General features: G+C 36.0%; 4 protein-coding genes across 7 annotated transcripts; all 4 read right to left on the minus strand.

The window, feature by feature from the left end:
- Positions 1 to 3054: 3054 nt before the first annotated feature.
- On the minus strand, positions 3055 to 3953 carry LOC137741562 (metallothionein-like protein 1). Its single transcript, XM_068481257.2, has 3 exons — positions 3794 to 3953; positions 3599 to 3679; positions 3055 to 3375 (listed from the first exon to the last, which is right to left on the minus strand). Exons 1-3 carry the CDS (start codon positions 3844 to 3846, stop codon positions 3282 to 3284), a joined length of 228 nt encoding a protein of 75 aa, XP_068337358.1. The 5' UTR covers positions 3847 to 3953; the 3' UTR covers positions 3055 to 3281.
- A 2400-nt stretch (positions 3954 to 6353) lies between these two features.
- Positions 6354 to 7286, minus strand: LOC137741563 (metallothionein-like protein 1). Its single transcript, XM_068481258.2, has 3 exons — positions 7129 to 7286; positions 6933 to 7010; positions 6354 to 6680 (listed from the first exon to the last, which is right to left on the minus strand). Exons 1-3 carry the CDS (start codon positions 7179 to 7181, stop codon positions 6587 to 6589), a joined length of 225 nt encoding a protein of 74 aa, XP_068337359.2. The 5' UTR covers positions 7182 to 7286; the 3' UTR covers positions 6354 to 6586.
- A 4685-nt stretch (positions 7287 to 11971) lies between these two features.
- LOC137743316 (GTP-binding protein Obg/CgtA) lies at positions 11972 to 15658 on the minus strand. 2 transcript variants are annotated; one of them, XM_088680650.1, is made up of 7 exons: positions 15328 to 15658; positions 14303 to 14534; positions 14071 to 14179; positions 13814 to 13896; positions 13672 to 13734; positions 12487 to 13554; positions 11972 to 12107 (listed from the first exon to the last, which is right to left on the minus strand). In XM_088680650.1, exons 2-6 carry the CDS (start codon positions 14435 to 14437, stop codon positions 12490 to 12492), a joined length of 1455 nt encoding a protein of 484 aa, XP_088536776.1. In that variant the 5' UTR covers positions 14438 to 14534; positions 15328 to 15658; the 3' UTR covers positions 11972 to 12107; positions 12487 to 12489. The 2 variants fall into 2 exon arrangements, with proteins under 2 accessions (XP_088536776.1, XP_068339284.2); XM_068483183.2 differs by lacking the exon at positions 11972 to 12107 and having other exon boundaries at positions 12183 to 13554.
- A 479-nt stretch (positions 15659 to 16137) lies between these two features.
- On the minus strand, positions 16138 to 20201 carry LOC137742626 (protein TRM32). Of its 3 annotated transcripts, none has more exons than XM_068482538.2 (5): positions 19958 to 20201; positions 19154 to 19407; positions 18773 to 18861; positions 17188 to 18652; positions 16138 to 16996 (listed from the first exon to the last, which is right to left on the minus strand). In XM_068482538.2, the coding sequence occupies exons 2-5, from the start codon at positions 19305 to 19307 to the stop codon at positions 16317 to 16319; spliced, it is 2388 nt and encodes a 795-aa protein (XP_068338639.2). In that variant the 5' UTR covers positions 19308 to 19407; positions 19958 to 20201; the 3' UTR covers positions 16138 to 16316. The 3 variants fall into 3 exon arrangements, with proteins under 3 accessions (XP_068338639.2, XP_068338641.2, XP_068338640.2); XM_068482540.2 differs by having other exon boundaries at positions 19988 to 20197; XM_068482539.2 differs by lacking the exon at positions 19958 to 20201 and adding an exon at positions 19673 to 19809.
- Positions 20202 to 20497: the final 296 nt, after the last annotated feature.

The raw sequence follows: 20497 nt of genomic DNA on the forward strand, positions 1-20497 counted from the left end.
ACAACCCTGTCGTATAGACCACAATAGGTGGTTCCGACTCGTAGGTGACCCGCGATTATTCACACAGCCTTCACATGATCGTAGCACTTGAGCATACTTTTCTACACCCAGCCTGTCATATAGACCACAATAGGTGGTTCTGACTCGTGTGCAGGCATACTTGATGAGCTATAGATTCAGCCGTACAAGTCACATTAGGTGACTCCGGCTGGTATACTATTTTACATTGATTCGTATCACCTAACTTACACATTTTATGGTTGAACATTTTGACATGGCATACCTCTATTTTCACTGCTTCTAAGCATTGTTTTTATATACTTACATGTTATTATTTTCTGGGAAATTATACGGGTTTTACAGTGAGGGGTTAGTATGTTCATAAGGACAACTGCGTTTTCAAAAGCTTTGTTTTTGCCCACTCACGTTTTCTGTTTTACGCCCCTCCAGGTTCTAGGTAGCTAATAATCCTTGGTGGCCCACGAGAACGTCACGGCGGTTCTAACATCTCCATAAATAAGTCGGGATCTTTTCCCTGTTTGTATAATTAGCACTTAGTTGGTTTGACTGCACTGTTGGATTGCCTATGCTCTGAATATTGGTATTTGGTACTTGATCACTTTCACACACTTATCTATTATCACTAGTTAAATTAGCTTAGCGTTTTTATTTATTCGCATTTACCTATTACTATCATCACTTTTGTTGTACACTTGGCTACGTCACCCTTACGTGATGGTCAGCACATCTCAACTTCGGTCGGGGTGTGTCACTATTGAAATAAATTTCTTCTGTATATAAATTTGTCACGTTTCAAAATAACTCTAAACTGATGACAATCAATTAGTAGCACTCAATTTCTATATTGATAATTAATAATAATTATTTCAACCTAGTGGCACTCAATTTCTACCTTGATAATGATTAATTTTTTTTAGTGGCACTCCACTTTTATTATTTTCAAAAAGAGGTTTAATGTTCAAATATGATAACATAAGCACATAAACAATAGTTTAAAATTAGAAAGATTTTTTTTTTTTTTAACAAACGATTTTATCTACACTAAAAAGGTTGAGGAGTGTACTAAACCTCACACTGGGCTAGCCATAATAATGTGGTTCAAATAGGAATACAATTAGGGTATAGAAAATTAAGAATCTTATTTCTTATCATTCATGTGCATCACTCACATTAATTCCTTTTTTTATTATTTGGGAATAAAAACTTGGGCTCCTGAAGGATATATTGAGGAACTTTTCTTGAAAATACTCTCAACTTAATTCTCTCAATTTATTATTTGGAAAGAAAGAATTGGCTCCTTAAGGATTGAGGAGAACTTCTCTTTAAAATATATCATGGCATATTTACAATACTTTATGCTTTTACCGAATTTATTTGTCTGTTTTTATACAATTCGATAACTAAACAATTTTAATTTTAATTGATTTTTTTGCAAGGGAATTGTTATTAACACTTCAGAAATCTCATTTGACACTCCGAACTTTCTATAATTAGAAAGAAAAATACACTTGTGAGGAATATAAAATGAGATTTTTGGAGTGTTAATAACAGTTTTTTTTGTAAATATAATCTTTAAATAATGATTATAATATGAACAATTTCGATAATTAATATAAAATTATGTAAATATGTCACAAAGTATTTTTTAATAAAAACTCTTTTTTAGACTTAAGGAGTCAACCTATACTTGAGTTTCATTTGATTGGTGGAGTGGGCCAAAGTAGTTCATTTCTTCCTACCACACGGCACCTGCACAACCAGGTCACCTTTTAAGTGATGGTGGCTGTTGCCAGCCGACGGTTCTTCGATGCCTATATTAGAATTCTATTTCAAGAAATGTATGGTTTTTTTCAGGTAGACAAACATATATGAGTCCAATATGTTCTTGTTTTGGCCAAGACTTCAACTCAAGGTAATAAATTAATCCTCCATGGGTGGTACGTACCAACAGAGGGGATGTTGAGGGTGTCCAAAAGGTACAGTGGCACAAGACTGAATTTTTGAGAGGTCCCATAATTTTTCATCTTTCTATATAAATATATATGAGTATTAATTTCTAATAAAAAAATTTTAAATGAAAAGAAAAATCATCATTGTATGATTTTACAATTGATTAAGTGGAGTTTATACTTAATATATTAATTTTTTACTGTTCTCTAGCAATAAAAAACTTGTGTATTACTTTCTTCTATTTTTTTTATGAAATTTGCATAGGCTCCCAAACTGTCAGAGACGGCCCTGCCTACCAGCTCTCTTTACCTGCTGAACTCGTGTAGGCATCTGAAAGAGATTGATTATGAAGATGAGGAGGGCACACCAAATGACGATGGATTACACAGTCGGGGATAGCGGCAAATGGTAGAGGACGTGGTTTCGGAGGCAGCTACTCAAGGTGGCCGCGGTCGTGGCCATGGGAGGGGAGGATGGAGGATACAAGGAAGAAGCACCTCATGCTCAAGGTGGCCGCGGTCGTTGCCATGGGAGGGGGAGGATATGGACGTGGCTGTAGGTGGAACATCATACAAAAATGGCCAGTGTCTAGTAATGAACGCCTTATATTATCACAGATCCATGTTTCCGTTTTCCCATGAATTATGCCGTTTATTATTATCCCCGGTATGGAAAACTACTAGTTTTAACTCTAAGACATGATCATAGTAGATTTAGTTTAGAGCTCCAAGATGGAAGTAAATATCTTGTTTTGTCGCGTAGATTACGTGCGATGTTTGAATAGATGAAATTAATCATGCCTTTAATTAATCAATTATATGACTCTTGGAATGAATTAATTATATGGTTTATCTCTTGTGTTTCCCTTTTTTTTTTGGGGTCGAATATCCCTGGTGTTTCTAAATTCCAAATCTGGTTATATCAGATAAAAAGTCAGAAGATAGGAACATGACCTAATAGTTGGTGGCTTGTAAAATATGGATTAAAGGTCAACTCAAAGGAGCTCTCAATGGTCCATATCCACTACAATTTTATCCTTCATTTCCAAACCCAAACACACATCAAAGTAAAACCCACAAGAAATTTAAGCTGAAGAAACACATAAATTAAGAAAGATGTAACATACAGATAATTAAGCTAGCCACAAAGCAAATCCCAAACCCTAGCTAGCTAGAGATTCATGAATTTGCAAATCTCATGGCTAATCTTATTTTATAGTAAGTTCTAAAACCCAGCTTTTACAGTCTTTTTCTTATTTATAGAGACCATAACAGCTTTCTTCTTTGAGTTTAGATCATGGCGTGCTTCGATCATTTGTGGCAGCCGCATGAGCTGCAGCTGCAGTTTGAGCCACACTTGCAGTCATTCTCTGTTCCATAGCTCATCTCAGACCCCTCAGGGAACCTGCAATAATAATGATAATATAGTCAATTTCATTTTTTTTAGAACCCCTAAAAAGTCATTCGGCACTCCTTGAAGAGTAAATTCTCTATATATTTCTATGTGATTAGAGTAGAGAATGACATTTTTTAAATGCTAATAAGTACTTTTACAGTACGCTTTAAACCTATTTTCGGAATACATTTAATTAACCTTGGTTAATAAAACAGTCCTTATAAAAACTTACATCTGCACCGGTGCAACTCCAGCAATGATGGTCTCAGTGGAAGTGGTCTCGGAGTAGCTCAAGTCAGGGTACATGCCACATCTACACGTATATACAAAAAGAAAACAATTGACATTATTAGTAAAAAGACTAATAATTAAGAATTATAGAGATTGATGATCATATATATGCTGGTTAGGGGAATAGAAGAATTACTTGCAGCCACTGCCGCACTTGCAGTCACTACCACAGCTGCAATTGCAAGACATTTTCTTCAAGAGTTGGCAAAAGGACAAGGAGAAGAGTGCTGTTGTGCTGGGAATTGAATTCACTCAAAGCCTCGGATGATTTTTCTTGTGAGGGTCTGAAATGCTATTTATAGTACCGGTGAAGGTTGAAGTGGTTGAGATCCACCGTACACGTGGATCGTTCCTAGATGTCTATATATGCGGGATTGTTATAGTTTACAGAGATTACTGGCCCTAGCCAACCATCCACAATTCATATTTGTAGGAATTTTTTTTTTTGGTGTAACTAGATCATTGACACGTGGTATCGATGTCATTAACATTTATGTTTGAATGGTAACACATTTATACTTTAGAGATCCTTACTGTTTTTTACTGTGTCTAAATGTCACAGTATAAAGTAATTATCAAACACTAACCTAACTTAAACTCTTAGCAAAGATCGATCATTTGTTCTATTCACTCTATTTGTACTATTATTACAGAAAAGTTTAGCTGAGTTCAAATTTTATACATAATAATTGTAGAATCAAACAAAAAATAAAAATAAAATATAAAAAATAAAAAATAAAAAATAAAAACTTCAAAGATGCTATTCAAAACATAAGTACAGCATCAATGTTTAAAATAGAAACTTAAGGATCTTATTTCTTATCACTCATGTGCACCACTCAAATTTAATTCCATCAACTTGTTATTTGCGAGGAGTTCTTTCATTTTATTTATTTATAAATAATAATAGTCCCATCTTTCGGTCTTCTCCGCAGGACAAAGCGCATTTGCGTCCACAAGTGGTCGTCTTTTACTAAAGGGTACAAAACCTTTAGTTTTTGGTTTTTTTTTTTTTTTCTTTTTTTACCTTTTGTTATGAACAAGAGTTATTGATTTTTTTTTAATGATCAATATTATCTACACTAAAGGGAAAAGAGATGAGTTTAACCTCACAATAAGCTAACAATAATATAATTCAAATTCGCATTTGACGAGAATCGAATCTATGACCTCTCACTTACAAGTAAAAATTAATTCTAATAGACCATACTACTAAGTAGCACCAGAGTTATTGATTTTAATTTGGAAGTACTAAGTAGCACCAGAGTTATTGATTTTAATTTGGATAAACTTCAGTAAGTGATTTTATGAATCCGTTTGATAATTTTTGGTTTTTAGTTTTTAATTATGGTATTTGGGAGTTAGGGAGAGAGAGAAAAGAGTGGTGAAGAGAAGAGAAATAAAGGACAATTTGACTAAAAATAAAATCTTAAAAGTGAGAATAACTTAAAATAAATTTTAATTTTAATTTTGTGTTTCTTTTCTTGTGTTCTTATACATTTCTTGAACGTATCTTTTACCATCTTTTTTTAACTCATAGCTAACAAAAATAAATAAAATCTGAAAAACTAAAAACAAAAAAATGAAATGGTTATGAAACAAATCCCAAGCTATTAGATTTTATGACTTATTTTTTTGTTAGAAAACAAATATGAATGGATATTGAATCTTGAAGCTCTTCTCAAGTCAACTAACATAGTCCTTGTTGAATCATGACTTATATAAATAATAATCCATAGATATATCAGTCCTTGATTCCTGGGATAGATCACGACCAAAACATCCATGAATAATTGACAAAGTGGTCATTCTCTGTGGGTAAATTTCTAAGAGCAAGACAATGTAATTTTTGTGTGTGGATAAATTAAACAATTGTCAGTTGTAAATAACGCTAATTGTCCTAACTTCTCGTTTGGTTAATTGTCCTAAGTATTGTTCATGGCATCTTATTAAGAAGGAATACAGCCTGCTGCTTAACAGACAAATCAAACGTACACGTCAAGGTGAAGAAAGAAACACATTTGAAATGTTCTTGTCTGGGTACCTTAATTAATTAGTGTCGAATAGTTTCTTACAGAAAAATAAAAATGGTGGCCCTTTGGAATCTAGCCCTCCATGATCTCGTAAAGTTTATACACTCTAGCCTATAAAGGATTTCAAATAGTGCATATGTTACAACTTCATCACTAAAAAAAACTATCACATCTAACGTAATGATAGAGATAGACGCATGAATGTATATAATCGGTCATGCCTAAGAATGTCTTATCATAATTTTAGAGGTGTTAATTAGCTGATGATCCAGTTGTTATCCTCTTGAGGATGAAGCTTATTCAGATTTTAGAAAATTAAACTAAGAGTTACAAAGTTAAGCAAACAAAAGAGTTGCCACCCTTATCTGATCAATTTATATCACAATATAATTGCGTTTCTTTTGTAAGTGATTGAAGACCTGGTCCAATTACCGTCGCATTGAAAAAAAATAAAAAGATATGGATCGCGATCAACAGTACTTGTGCTGGTGTCATGCATGCATACTGAGTACTTTGTGCTTAATTTAATAAATTAATGGATAATACTGATATATTGGAGGTCTCAGCTGTGCATACTAAGTATTAACTACGTATAGTTTGATCTCTCATTTGCAAACCTAAACAATCATCAGTGTGATGAACTCAACCGAAAAAGAAAAAAAAAACACCAGAACAAACACTTTTAATTAAGAGTAACATACAACGGTAGCCATGCACGAAGCAAATCCCAAGCCCAGCTAGTGTAGGAGATCATGGATTTGCAGGTAAAATGGCAATCTTATTTTACATTAAGTTCTAAAACCCAACTGAACATTCAACTTTCACGGTCCTTTTCTTATTTATATAGACCCCATGCAGGACAGCTCTTCTTGACTTTTGACCTCGGCTTGCTTTGATCATTTGTTGCAGCTGCATGAGCTGCAGCTGCAGTTCGAGCCACACTTGCAGTCATTCTCTGCTCCATAGCTCATCTCAGACCCCTCAGAGAACCTGCAATAATAATAATAATCAGCTTAATTCAATTAATCAATCTATTTTCAGCATACAATTCATAAAATTAAAACAATGTTTGAAGATTTTATCAAAGAGCAATATGGACAAATAGAACTAGAGGGACACTAAGTAAACAACATGCAGTACATGCCGCATTATTGTCTGTTTAGTGTCATTGTAATTCCAAACTATTATAAAAAAAATTGTAATCAGTTTTATTCTAGGTATATTTCTCTCATAAAAACTTACGTCTTCACTGGTGCAACCCCAGCAATGATGGAAGTGGAAGTGGTCTCTGAGTAACCCAAGTCAGCGTGCATCCCACATCTACATATATAAAACGATATTATTGGAAAATACAAACAAAGTAATTAATTCCTAATTAAGACTATTAGGAATAATAGAGAATGATGATCGATCATATATACGGTTAGGGTTACAGTACTTGCAGCCACTGCCGCACTTGCAGTCACTACCACAGCTACAATTGCTAGACATTTTCTTCAAAAGTTGGTATAAGAACAACGGAGAAGATTGTTGTAGTGCTGGGAATTGAATTAACTCAAAGCCTGGGATGAGTTTTCTTGTGAGGGTCTCAACTGCTATTTATAGTAGTGCAGGTGAAGGTGTACACGCCGATCAAGTGTAGATATCTATGCTGATTAATAAAGTTTATAGACATCACATTGCTCTGTCGAAAAATCCAAATCCCATGAAATTAAAAAAATAAAAATAAAAAAAATAGTGTGACTGACGTCACATAATGATATTAACATTGTGTTATTATATGACGGGGTAGGAGGTTTGTATTTTTTAGATCTTGCTTGTACTCGAACAAAAAAAGAAAAAAGACCTTGCTTGTTTTTTATGTGCTAATTTAATGTTTATAGCAAAAATGTTCGGTTAGGCCAGCTGGTTTAACACTGTGTCCATTTACTTGTACTCAAATTTGAATCTTTTCTTTGTACATACTAGAATAATTTAGAAAACTACTTTGTTAATATGAAAAAAGTTAAAGTTGTTTCATCATAAAATCAATAGTTGGGTGACGTAAAACCCATGTGAAGATCCACTTGCACTAAAGTTGAATAATCTCTTTGTGCATATTAGAATAGTTTAAAATACTATGAAGAACGTAGTATTGTTTTTTTTTTTTTTTTTTAACAAATGGCATTATGTACACTCAAGGGGATGGGAAAGGCTAAGCCTCACAATGGGCTAGCAATAATGTGATTCAATTTCGCCTTGGCGCGATAATCGAATCTAAGACCTCTCACTTACAAGTGAAGAAGAATACCACTAAACCGTAGTACTAAGTGGCAAAGAAAGTAGTATTCTAAACTCAATAGTTTAGAATACTATTTTGTTAATATGAAAAAAGTTAAAATTTCACCATCAAATCAACAGTTGGGGGGTGGCGTAAAAAACCCGTGTGAAGATCCACTTGCACTAATGTTGAATCATCTCTTTGTGCATATTAGAATAGTATAAAATACTACGCTGGAAGTTAAAGTTCTATCACCAATTGACAAAATAGGAAGTAGTCCAAATTCTTATAAGCACATGCTAAGTTCTTTTTGTTTTCAATGTGAGATTTATATTTATCAGAATTGAGATTAAGATATTAAAATCACATCCACTTCATCTCAACTCTTGATATCAAATCCAAAGGCAAGTCACCGTGAATTTCTTGATCATCAAGTGATCAAGAGAACATTTGTGGGTACATGTATACTTCTATCAAATTATATTATAAGTATGGTCATACTTCTCTTTAATTGTTTTTTTTTATATATTAATTCTTTAAAACCATACTTTAATTCTTCGTAACAACATATAGCATAATAACACTCAATCTCTATGTGTATGCATCAAGTGGTTCCTTTTCTTATGAACCAGAGTTATCGATTTTAGTTTGGCAAAAACTTATTTAGATGAAGCCCAGTTGTTTTATCAAAAGAAAAAAAAAATATGAAGCAAAGTTGTCCTAAATGATTAGATTCCATAGCTTAAAATTTTGTTGCAAGATAAAAAGGAATTGAAATTGAATCATGAAGCTCCCCTCAAGTCAACGGGGGTGAGACTACAATATTCTTGAAAGTTCCTAATCCAATCCTTAATTTCTATGATGGACCAAACATACATGAATTGACAAAGTGGTCATTTTCTGTAGGTAAATTTCTAGATGCAAAATAATGCAATTGTTTTCTTTTGACCACTATTAGTTGAATCAAATAAAATGTACACATCAAAGTGACATATTTAAAATGTTCTCTTCTGGGTCCCTTTATTAATCTGTATCAAATATTTTTCACATAGACAAATAAACTTGGTGGCCCCTTGGAAATTTGGAATCCAACCCACCATCGATTTAATTGTTATCTTATACTCTAATATCAAGGATGGTCGATGCTACCAAAGACAGTCTAAAAAGGACTTCAAATCATTTTATATGATGCAATTTTGTCAAAAAGCCTTCCAACCAATCAAATTAAAGTTGATAACGTGTTGGGGCAAGTTGTCTCATCAGATTATTGGCGCGATTTGGCTATTTTATTCTTACCAAGAAAAAAACTTTTTTTTTTTTAATGAGAAATATGTTGATTGTTTGTTTTTACATAATAATACTCTTAACACGTCATTATTTATGTATTATCCGTAAGTTAAATATGTGAACAATTCATACTATAAAACGCATAAACACATATAAACTTTAGATTTAAGTTACGAAAGAAATCTGACAATGATATCCTAATAAAAATATCCAACTCAAAATCAATCAACAATAATGAAGAGTATATCCATATGGCCAAATCCATGCCGTTTTTCGAAAAGCCTACTTTTTTTTTCCTTCTCGTTTCCCTCTTTCATAACGCTCCAAGTCTCTCACCTGCAAATTTTCAGTTCCAGTGGGATGTGCTATTTAGAAATCCAATTATAAAAATAAACCTGTACTTGTGTGGATAGATTTTGCTCCGAATTAGGTGTATCGTTGTTAAATTTATGAGTTTGGACATAGTAGGGAGTCGGGGCGGAATAACGTTTCAAGGACTCAATTAAGTGTCGAAGGTCAGGGTTGCAAACGAGCCAACACCAAATATTACGGTGATCAACCTTGACTTGTCCAGTTTATAAGATTGTAAACGAACCAAGTCAAACTAAATACCACTGCACTGCACTGAAGCTTGACTCGTCCAATTTTTCTCAAACTCGAGCTGGGTTCTTTGGCGTGCTTCTCATACGATCCAAGCTCGAGTGAGTTCAAAAGATTTGCTGCTTGACAACGCACTTTAATGACAGAATATATAAAATCTAAAAAAGCAAAACAGGGATCACAAACATAAATTCCTTTTTCTTTTTACATGGATGGACCTAGTCGGAGGCTCACACCACTACGGCTGTGATTTGTCTTTGAAGAAAAAAATCAAATTGAAGATATTCAGCGTAAACATTTTCTTTCATTTCAACTAAACCTCTTGTATAGATTCTAGCTCAAGTTATCTCATAAAAAAGTATGAGTAGCTCACGAGCTTTACAAGCTGAACATACTCATATCCAAACTAGGCCTGATTTGGCTTGTTTCTTTCATGAGCCGAATTTATTGCAAACTCGAGCTGTTTCGAGCCAATAGACAACCCTACAGCATAACGCTGAGTTTCATTTGCTGATATGGGATAATACTCTCAGCACTCGAGTTGCAAAATCTTTGTCCATCTTCAGGAGAAAAAGACACCCCCATTCCTTCATTCCTCCATTCCTCCATTTTTGTTTTGTGTGTTTGATTTACTTTCTTGTAGTTTAGATCCGGCCCCTCACATGTGCTGTGGAGTAGAAACAGAAAAAGATGTTGCGAGAAGGAGACTGCCTCCTTCAATTATTGATCTTCCATTACAAACGGTGGGGCTTGAAGGGCTTCTATCCCCTCATTGTGGAGCCAGCCAGCTATAATTGTGAATCCCAAAAGTGAGATGATATTCTCTTCAAATCTCTTCACCTCAGATGTCCTTTTCTTTTCATCTTTTTATGATCAAAGGTTCTCCATTTGCCTTTTCTTCTCTTTTCTTTGGAAAAGATAAAGAAAGAAGTTCTCTAAAGTTATTCTAACTCGCTATATCTTATGGATTATCAAATATTAAACTTGGTAGTATAGAATTGTCACTTTTATGGCGTGAAGACAACCTCTCCAATTATGAAAAACACCAGATATGGACTCTTAAAAATGGAGAGAAACTTACATGAAACATGTTTACTATCAGGTAGCGTCCCAATCAAATAATGCATTACCATGTGAAAAATATAAAAAATAAAAAATAAAAAAACCCCTTATATGGCAATCCTTGAAGGAAAGCCATATTGACAGTGAACCCGATGGATGAATGGTTGAAAAGGAAAGAATAAACTGCCGTATACCCTCCCGGACAATCACGTGAATGCCAATTTCTATCATGAACTATTTTTTCAACCAATTTACCTCTTGAACTATGTTAAAGTGGCCAATTTCTCCTTATGCACACTCTTGTTATTTAAATTATTTGATTTTTCTTTGATTTATTCAATTCAAAAGCCAACCAAAAATTAACCAAGAGAGAGAACATGGTGAGCGGAAATCATTTCCATCGTTAAAATGTGAAAGGATTCCATTAGTCAATGCACTACTCAATGAGGTGCAATAATCGAAACCATCTAATTTTTGGATCTTCGTTTAAATTTTTTTTTTTTCCTTCACAAAAGTCCTTGAAATCCAAAATCGTTTGACCATTTGATTATCATCATGAACATTTGGTTCTTTTAGAGGATCATTGTGTTCATTTCCTTTTATATTCTTGTTTGATGACCAAGTGATTTGAGATCTCTTGAACCGAAGGCTTTAATTTCAACCTTAGCGACAGAATATGGGACATAGAGACGCGCGAAAGACAAAAAGTCCATCCGATAGCAAAAGCTGATGGTCATGGGTACCCATTTCTTGCAAATATTTCAGGGCAGCGATTATGTGATCCAATTTTTAAGACCATTTTGCATGCAGTTGCCTCCTTTTATGACCCCAATCAACCTCTAGATTTGGAGAAGTCTTCCCGCATGACGTGGTATTACCAATCTACTTAAGTTATTTGTTAATACTACATCCTAGGTTGATGATATATCAATCACGTCATTCATCCATACTGTAATACATAAATTAGTAACAAGATTGAGGTGTGACCGACGCACCAAAGAATTTCTCCTACATTTCGTGTCATGACCAATTTGCTATTTTGTGTGTGGAGGAAGCCAGGCCCAAGGACTGATAGAATTCAAATAGCCACCTCTTTCAAAGTTGATTGCTTTTCAATGGTTTTCAAGCTCTGCATAATGTGTCAGCCTGAGTTTGATACCACTATAGAAGTTACATCATGTGATCAACTCAAACATACTGAATTCTATCTGAGAAAAAAAGGGAAAATGAAAATCAGGGGATGAGTCTGACCACTACTAACCCGTAAACCCTAAACCCTAACATAACGCGTCTGAGTTCAGACCACCGAAGAAAAATCAACCATTCATATTTGAAATTTTGTTTTCGGTTGCAATATATACATAGTTATGTATACTGAAACTAAACAAAAAGTGATTTTTCTCAATACATGTTAATTTTTGTATGGTTGAACAAACCAGACACGAAATGATTGTCCTACAGAAGTTCTTCTAAACGGAGTATGATTCTAGTGTGCAAAACTTATTATGGATACTGCAAAACAAAGTAAATCTAATACTGAAACTCGACATCCAACAAATCATTTTTTGTTGAAGAAGTATCACTAACCTTTTAATCAACCGTAATTTTATCTAAAACGAGTCTGTCTGATGTTTCACCATTCACAAGCTTCTTAAGAGCCAGTTTTACCTCTGGCACTCCTTCCTCCAGAACAGCACAGACGGGGAATATAGAAACATCTTGCACCCGCCTTTTCAATTCTTCGTACACTTCTTCAGCACCGTCCTCATCTATTTTATTTGCCACTATCAAGGACGGTCGATTAGATAAACCCTCCAGATGATGCTCGAGCTCTAAAACTAAATCCCGAAGTTGTTCCCAAGGTGGCGTTCCAATTCTACCATCCAATCCAGAAGCCAAGTCTACCACATAAGCTAGAACTTTTGTGCGTTCTATGTGTCGCAGGAATGCATGTCCAAGTCCACGATTCTCATGGGCACCCTTTATGAGTCCAGGAACATCAGCAACTGTGAGCGAGAAGTCCTCAAAGTTTAGATTCCCCAAATTGGGTCTAAGAGTTGTGAAGGCATAATGTCCCACTGCAGGTTTTGCCCTCGATATAGCCCCTAACAGAGTGCTTTTACCAGCATTTGGCATTCCGACTAGGCTCACATCAGCAATGCTCTTCAGCTCTAGTATAAGAACAGCTTCAGAACCAGGCAAACCCACACGAAGGGACGACTCCTCATCATCAAATACTTTCACAGAGGACACATTGCCCATACCACCTTCCCCTCCACAAGCAATAATTACTCGTTGACCTTGTACAGTTAATTCAGCAACATTGTACTGAATTTGATCTTTTTTCTCTGTCTCATCTTCTGAGCAACTCTCAGAAGAAGATGACGCTTGAGAATCAGTTGATCCCATTTGCGTAGTTCCCTTCATATCGGCTGATTCCTCAACAGTTCTGTCAGGTTGAGAGGATGAGCTATCACTATCCTCTGCCGTAGTTAGGCCGGTAAGCGTAGAGTGTTGATCGGATTCAGTTACATCACCAATAGGAGTACCTGGAATTTCCCATGGATCCAAATCTTTAGGAATTTGTCTTTCAGCAACACAAGGAGTTTCACCCTGCAAAAGATGAATCACGGTACCAATGGGCACTTGGGCAACCTACGAAAGTAAAAGATTTTGATAGTAAATTTCAGCTTTCTAATTTGAGTACCTAGCATACGAAAAACTACAGGATACAATCATGCAGGTAACGACAATTGCTAAACACAACTATACCTTATCTGCTCCTCTGGTGCCAATTTTGTTCTTTGAGGATCCATGTCCCCCTCTCTGTGCAATCTGCAGAACAACATTACTTCAATGCAATTTTATCAACAATGGTACATGTTGAGAAAGAAGAAAGATAAGAGTTACATACAAGGTGAGGTTGCAAACCGCTGAAGTCCCAACAAGTTGGAGAACATTCCAAAATAACATCACCACCTCTTCCACCATTCCCACCTACATTAGCTCCAAGGTTAGAAGGAAATTGCAGAAATGCCACAACAGAAATTCTCATAATTTCCAAAAAGAAAAATCTTTAAATTGTTGATGTAGATTGAATTGAATTAAATATATAACATGCTGCTCAGTCAAAAGATGAATATAGACATTGAACTACAATAGAAAACCTACCATCAGGTCTGCCGCGGCGATCATGTCGACTGCGGCGAGTGCTGGTGCAACCACTGCCGCCACCACCCCCTTTAGCATAAAGCCTAAACCTGTCTACCATTCTCCTTTCCTACAAAGAAAGAATGAACAATCCCAAATATTCGAAGATACATTGGTTTAGAAAAGAACTATCAATAGATAAAAAAGGGCAGGCATAAGGACTGATGAAAAACAGAAGTGGATAACTAGCAACCTGCAGAGGAGCAAGCTTTGATCTTTTGTGAGGAGCATCTGAGTATGAACACGAAAACAAAGATATCCATGGAGACTTGGAAGAATGTCTCAAAGTCTTTATGTGCTGAAGCGATTTTGGAAGGTGCCCCCACATCTATCTTCGTATTCTTATCCCTCAAAACTCTTTTTATGCCTTAATGTAAACCTATCGCAAACCACCTATCACCCTGCCAACATGTGACGCTAGAGACCTAGAAAAAGAAAACAGCATACGATGGTAACAGTGAGAAAGATGATCCCTTTATATTCTTTCATTGCATTCAATCCATTCAAATGGGTCTTCAAACAGACAAACGAACATTAACACATCTATCAGAGGAAATTTGTCTAAAAATGTACCACCTCGACCTCACTCGTTTTCTTCTTATCTTTTATATTCAAATTACATAGGTGCAACTGATGCGTGTGAGCACTCTGATTACACACAATTAATCAAATCCTTTAATCCGATAGTGTTCCAACAAACAAGCTTGGTTAATGCACTAGCCTTGATTCCCGAATTGAAATACTTATATGCATTACTGCAATTGCATTCACCAGAATCCTCACCAAACTTCAAACTTATCACGTGTTTTAATCCAAATAGCTGACGAAAGGCCACCCTTTATGCATCTATGCGATCCACAAATTCTTACTGCTTAAAACTACAAGCAGCAAAAAGCTGTATAGTAATAGAGATACAAGAAATGAAACACTACGTAGAAAAATGTCCTATAAATTACCGGTATGTACCGAAATTCGAATAAAGATGAACAATTTACATATTGCAACCAAATTAACAGGATTTAAGTTTAACCCACAATTCTTAAACCCCATGCGCACTAGGGTTCAAGGAAAATAATCTGAAAACCCAAAAGAAACAGAATCAAATAAATGTTAGCAAAAACACAGAACCCACAAAAATGTGCTTATTGGATATAGAAACCAATCATCAAACACTACCAATGGAATTAGAGAGGAGAAGAATCAGGGAGAATTACTCACATGGTTCTGCGTCGCTGTTGGATTAGGGATTGGAGGAGGTTTGATGCTTTGTAACTTGCGACTTGCCGGAGAGAGAAAGTGAGCTGAGATGAAGGTTTGAAATCGAAGGACTTGCAAACGAGAAGGAGAGGAAATTAAGAAGGTTGCAGAAATGAGGGAGAGCACAGCTGCACAGGAACAAGAAGCAGAGCCTGCAAATGGTGTGGTTTTGTGGGCTCGGATCATGATTGATGGGCCTATCATTTAGCCAACTAAATATATATCCAACGTTATTCATTGCGAACATACGTTTTAGATTTTAGTTTTAAGGAAATTTCTCCCGAACAAGTTTTTTCACGAGTAAACAGTTTAGATTTAGTAAATATCAACCGTTATCTTTTTTCCTTTAGAGCAGGTAAGCAAAGCTTCTATCCCGCACATGTTTTTTCACGAGTAAACGATTCAAATTTAATATCAACCGTTATCTTTTGTTCTTTAGGACATGTAAGCAAAGCTTTTTAGTTTTCGTACAGAGTTGACACTCCAGAAAGGCCATTTTGCAGTCATTTAGTTTTATTGAAATAAATTAAGGCGAAACTAAAAAAAATAAATTAAGGAGGAAGGAGCATAACGAATTTTCTTGAATGCTAATGATAATTCTCTCAGTATTTAGAATTCGGTTAAATTAGGATTTTAGACTGTGTAGTTCAAGCAAAGTTTTGCTAATATTTTGTAACTTCAATTGTCGAGATTTAACCTTTATAGTTTTTTTTTTTTTTGTTTTTTTGTGGTACTCTCCTGTATTAGTGAAGTTGTCAGCAATGTAATCAATAAATGTAACGTGATCCGTATAATAAATATAGAGCAAGTTATCATACTCCATTTTGTGAGAAGTTCTTATGATAGCTACAAATTTTTAGACAGAAATCTTTTACAATTACTGAAATTAAATACATACAAAAATTTATGTACAAGGCTAGCTAGCAGCTTGTGATTTGGCTTCAACAATATTAAGCACAAATAACTTCATCTAATAGTCCATCAAAGATCAATTCCTCAAGTTCAAGTGCCACACACTCAGTTTCCCATTGAAGGTTCATCCAACGATCGCCCTTTGCCAAATCTCGAGCCACAACGTCATCCAGTGATTGATCCATCTCCGGCCTCAAGCTCAGGTACGAGCTAACTCTTGTCCAGACATCATCAAGAAGACGTTGCCCCTTGGGCATTGGACGGATGTTGCCACTGAAGTACAAGGCCCTTGGGAAGTAGGTGTATGACCTCTCATAGACCGCAAGGAGGGTCTCATTAACTAAATCAAATAGAAGACGGTGATCACAATTGCCGGATGTAAGTCGGTCTTCGTAGGATTCGGGTTCATGCTGAAAGCAATCCTCCAATTCCATGAACATCGTGGGATCCAGAGGCTGGTCTAGCGAGTACCATGCTCCGAGGTGCTCTTGACCAATGAAGCCTGAGAGCTCAAGAACATATCTCACGTAACTGAATTCGGAATCAGGATCATCCACTTTGTCCACTACAAAGCGCGAGGAGTGAGTGATTGAACTCTTATGTTCAATTTCAGTGCTTATGGAGGATTCCGGTAAAGAATCTATGATGTGCCTGCCTTGTAGGTTAAGAGAAGAATTCGTCTCATTCGCATCGGGACTTCCGGGATTGAACTCTGAACCTGATACATATGGCAAAAACAATTGAATCAAATCATACGTAGCACGAAAAAAATGCATTAGCACTTGATCATTCAGAGATAAATTCTGTTTAACATCGTAAAACATGCAATATTCGATATGATTGAAACTTAAGCAAATATTTTAAGACTTGTACTCATACATGTGCAATTACAAGGGTATTGTGATTTACCTTCAGAGATTGACAACCTTGCATTGCTGGTTATATAGTCTGGGGGATCAAGATTAGAACTTTCCATCGGTTGTGCTTGCTTGCTTTCACGACTCATCGCAATAACCATCTCTTGCTCCTGGTGAGTTGTGCTTTCTCCTACTAATGGCACGACTGCATGCTCATCACTGTCCTTTATGTCAGCAATATTTGCACTGTCGTCACTTTCTAAAATAGCATCGAGTTGTTCAGACTTATCGGTAATTTGTTCCGCAGCTTTTGTAACCGGCATCCCTAAACGAAAAGCATCTTTAACCATTGCCCCGTTTAAGATGGAAGAAAAAGAGTCAAGATCAGGCAGTGACAGATTCCTTCTGGTGGTTTTCTGAGCATTCCCAGTTGAAGGAACTTTTTCTTCACTTTTCAACTTTAAGCTCTTCGAGTGATGCAAATTTCTCTGATCACTGCTGTAGCTGCTCTCATACAACTGAGTATATCTACTAAGCGACTCATCTAGAGAGGAGGTTCTTCTTACACGCTGACGTCTTTGCCGCCCAAGATTATCATCTAAACCATGAACCTTGATTCCCTCTTGTGTCGTAGTTAACTCCAGCGTTTCAAGCACTTCTTTGCCATCACGTCCAGAAGGGTCTTTCCAGAAAAGAGACTCGGTGGAATTGCCAGAATTTTCCTTCTTGCTCTCTTGGAGCGCATGCATTAGCTTCTGCGTTATATGTCTGAAACGATTTATGACCAATTGATTCCATCCTTGGTGACTAAATTCCTCAGGCAATCCCAAAGAAGAAAAGCTTGTTTCTTGTTGCATGGTACTGCCTACGCTGTTATTACCCTTCATGTAATGCTTGGACTTCATAGAATAGTCTTCCTGAGTTTCGGATGTCATTGACTTAGGTGTCTGAGTAGTAGCAAGCAATTTTTCTCCTTTTGGGAAGGACCAAACTTCATTCTGCTTGTGTTTGAGTGTGCTAGGCCTCCTATTTCTCGCTCGAGAGGAATCAGTGAAGGGGAATGACCTTGATTTTGTTAATCTGACTTTGTTCTTGGAATTTTTCAGGCCTGGAAACTGGTTTGTACTAACTTCTGGATCTTGTAGAATTTTAAAGAAAAATTCCTTGTTTACTTTGAATAACTCCAAAATGTCAACATGATCATTAACTGTGTCACTGGAAACGTCGTTGAGAGGAAGTTCCCGTTTCATTGTATTCTTCGACATCTTCAAGTGCGATGAATCCTGCAATCCTCCAGGACTAGTGATACTGCCGTTTCTTGTTGTATCCAAACAATTTTCCGAAGGCTCTGCATCATGTACAACACTAGTCCTTCGCAACCATGACTGTACAGGGAAGCTTAAAATCCATCTTTTGGGGCTGTCTTCCCTTGCTTTGTCTTTTGCACTTGATGCTTTCTTGCGAGATTTACAAGACCTTTTCTTTGCTGTGCTAGTTTCTGTACTATGCTGTTTGACCTAGTACAATTACATTAAGATACAGTCAGCTTATGCTTCATTGCATGCAAGGGTAGTACTTCTGTTTTCTGTCATGCGCTTCTGAATTCGGTATTTAATCAAAGAATGACATGAACTTACCAACAAAGGTTCAGCTTCCGCAACTACCAACTCTGGCCCTTTACTAATTTCACGGTTCTTCGAAGCTGCTTTTCGACTTCCATAATTGCCTGCAAGAAAGAGATTTGTCGCACTTAGCTTGTATAAGTCAATAATTGAAATTCGAACATAAACAACCATGTGTGCGGAAAGAGGACGATTTGCAAAGTGAAAACCTCACTGCACAAATTGAAAGTTGCTTGTTTTGAGCAAAATAGTATGCTTATATAGCACCAAAACAACCTATCTAGAAATTGCACTACATAATTCACATGAGTTCTTATTTAATTTGTCACTAGAAAAAAAAAAGCATCACACATGAACATAGGAGAATATGTGATAGGGTGAACTGAGATATCTTACATCTGACTTGCTTTCCCCCCGCCCGCTTTCTGTGGGGAAGAATCTTCTTGACATTACTCCAATGATGGTAATCAAGGATGTTCATTAGGCTCCACATGCAGCCTGGTCGGTTGCCCCCAACACTCGAGTCCAGGCGTTCCAACTGCTTTCCCATTTTTCAGCTCAAGGGGAAGCAAATAATCCTCAGAAATTCGATACCGAGTTGAGTATTAATCTCAAGATTCTCAACTATTTGGACCACTCCCTTGTAAAACCTAAAAAAACATAGAAGAAAAAACCACCATGTAAGCCACATATACATCTAAAGGCCGGTTTGATAACCATTTCGATTTTATATTTTAGCTTCATTTTTCTCCAAAGCATAAACAACAAAACAAAGACTAAAAACTAAAAACAAAACGGTTTTCAAACTGGGGTTTTTTAAGTGTTTGATCTTCAAGAACGTAAACTTCAGATGAAAATTCAGAGAGAACCGATATCAAACGGAATCTAAACAACATGGAAGGCATGTGTTCATACAGCTATTCAGATAATCTCAGAGCCTCTATTCAAAATTCAAAGGCGGGAGCAAACACCCAGTTCCATTTTCCATGCGGCAAAACAAAAAAGCTTGCAACTTTATCAAAGTTGATCAGTTGATGTACTTTTGAGGTCCAAAAAACCTGAACCGAAAGCCGAAAAAAAGAAAAGAAAAACAACTTCAACTAATTAATGTTTGAACTAAACAACGCTTAGTATTTAAGATGGGAATTAAGCAAACTAAAACAACGCTTAGTATTTAATATGGGAATTAAGCACGCGAACCTTAAAAGTAACAGAAGCAGATGTGCGAACCTTGGGAGAAGCTTGGAACAGTTTGCAAATCTATGGTGGGCTTTGAATAAGCTTGGAATATATGTTGGTTTGTGTGTGGCGTATACGTTAAGAAAAACAAGAGTAGAAGAAGGTGGTTAGTCTTCCAGTAAAGAGACGACCCGGGAAAGAGAAAGAGGAATAGGTAACCTAAGCTGTTATTACCCGCCAAGAATCTCAGAATCATGGTCCTCTCTCTTTAGTCTAAATTATCAACCATATATATATTTTATTTGAATAATACCGAGATTAGAACTTTGATGTAGAAGAAGCGTACATTGTTCTAGCCAATTTGAACACCTCTCTATGATTCATCAACTATATGGTATACAAATTTATTTAGGTATTTTTTATTACTGATTTACTGGATCAATTAGAGAGTTTAGGTGATGTGTGATTAGGTGTACTGATGTCTTGCAGTTGATGTTGGTTGAAATGTTGTTCAAAAGAAATAACGACATAGACAAATGATATTTAATTACGTTATCATTA

Source organism: Pyrus communis, chromosome 11 (assembly GCF_041283825.1).
Source record: "Pyrus communis isolate YQ-2024b chromosome 11, ASM4128382v1, whole genome shotgun sequence".
NCBI classification, from domain to species: domain Eukaryota; kingdom Viridiplantae; phylum Streptophyta; class Magnoliopsida; order Rosales; family Rosaceae; genus Pyrus; species Pyrus communis.

Bases quoted from the DNA above. Each gene is read 5' to 3' on its own strand.
- LOC137741562 (XM_068481257.2), bottom strand. From the start codon at position 3,846: ATGTCTTGCAATTGCAGCTGTGGTAGTGACTGCAAGTGCGGCAGTGGC. The intron at 3,680-3,793 runs GTAATTCTTCTA...ATATACGTGTAG, and splicing joins AAGTGCGGCAGTGGCTGCAA to ATGTGGCATGTACCCTGACT. The intron at 3,376-3,598 runs GTAAGTTTTTAT...TTATTATTGCAG, and splicing joins GGAGTTGCACCGGTGCAGAT to GTTCCCTGAGGGGTCTGAGA.
- LOC137741563 (XM_068481258.2), bottom strand. From the start codon at position 7,181: ATGTCTAGCAATTGTAGCTGTGGTAGTGACTGCAAGTGCGGCAGTGGC. The intron at 7,011-7,128 runs GTACTGTAACCC...TTATATATGTAG, and splicing joins AAGTGCGGCAGTGGCTGCAA to ATGTGGGATGCACGCTGACT. The intron at 6,681-6,932 runs GTAAGTTTTTAT...TTATTATTGCAG, and splicing joins GGGGTTGCACCAGTGAAGAC to GTTCTCTGAGGGGTCTGAGA.
- LOC137743316 (XM_088680650.1), bottom strand. From the start codon at position 14,437: ATGTGGGGGCACCTTCCAAAATCGCTTCAGCACATAAAGACTTTGAGA. The intron at 14,180-14,302 runs GTTGCTAGTTAT...CTTTCTTTGTAG, and splicing joins CAAAGCTTGCTCCTCTGCAG to GAAAGGAGAATGGTAGACAG. The intron at 13,897-14,070 runs GTAGGTTTTCTA...GAGCTAATGTAG, and splicing joins TCGCCGCGGCAGACCTGATG to GTGGGAATGGTGGAAGAGGT.
- LOC137742626 (XM_068482538.2), bottom strand. From the start codon at position 19,307: ATGGGAAAGCAGTTGGAACGCCTGGACTCGAGTGTTGGGGGCAACCGA. The intron at 18,862-19,153 runs GTAAGATATCTC...TCTTTCTTGCAG, and splicing joins GGGGGGAAAGCAAGTCAGAT to GCAATTATGGAAGTCGAAAA. The intron at 18,653-18,772 runs GTAAGTTCATGT...TAATTGTACTAG, and splicing joins CGGAAGCTGAACCTTTGTTG to GTCAAACAGCATAGTACAGA.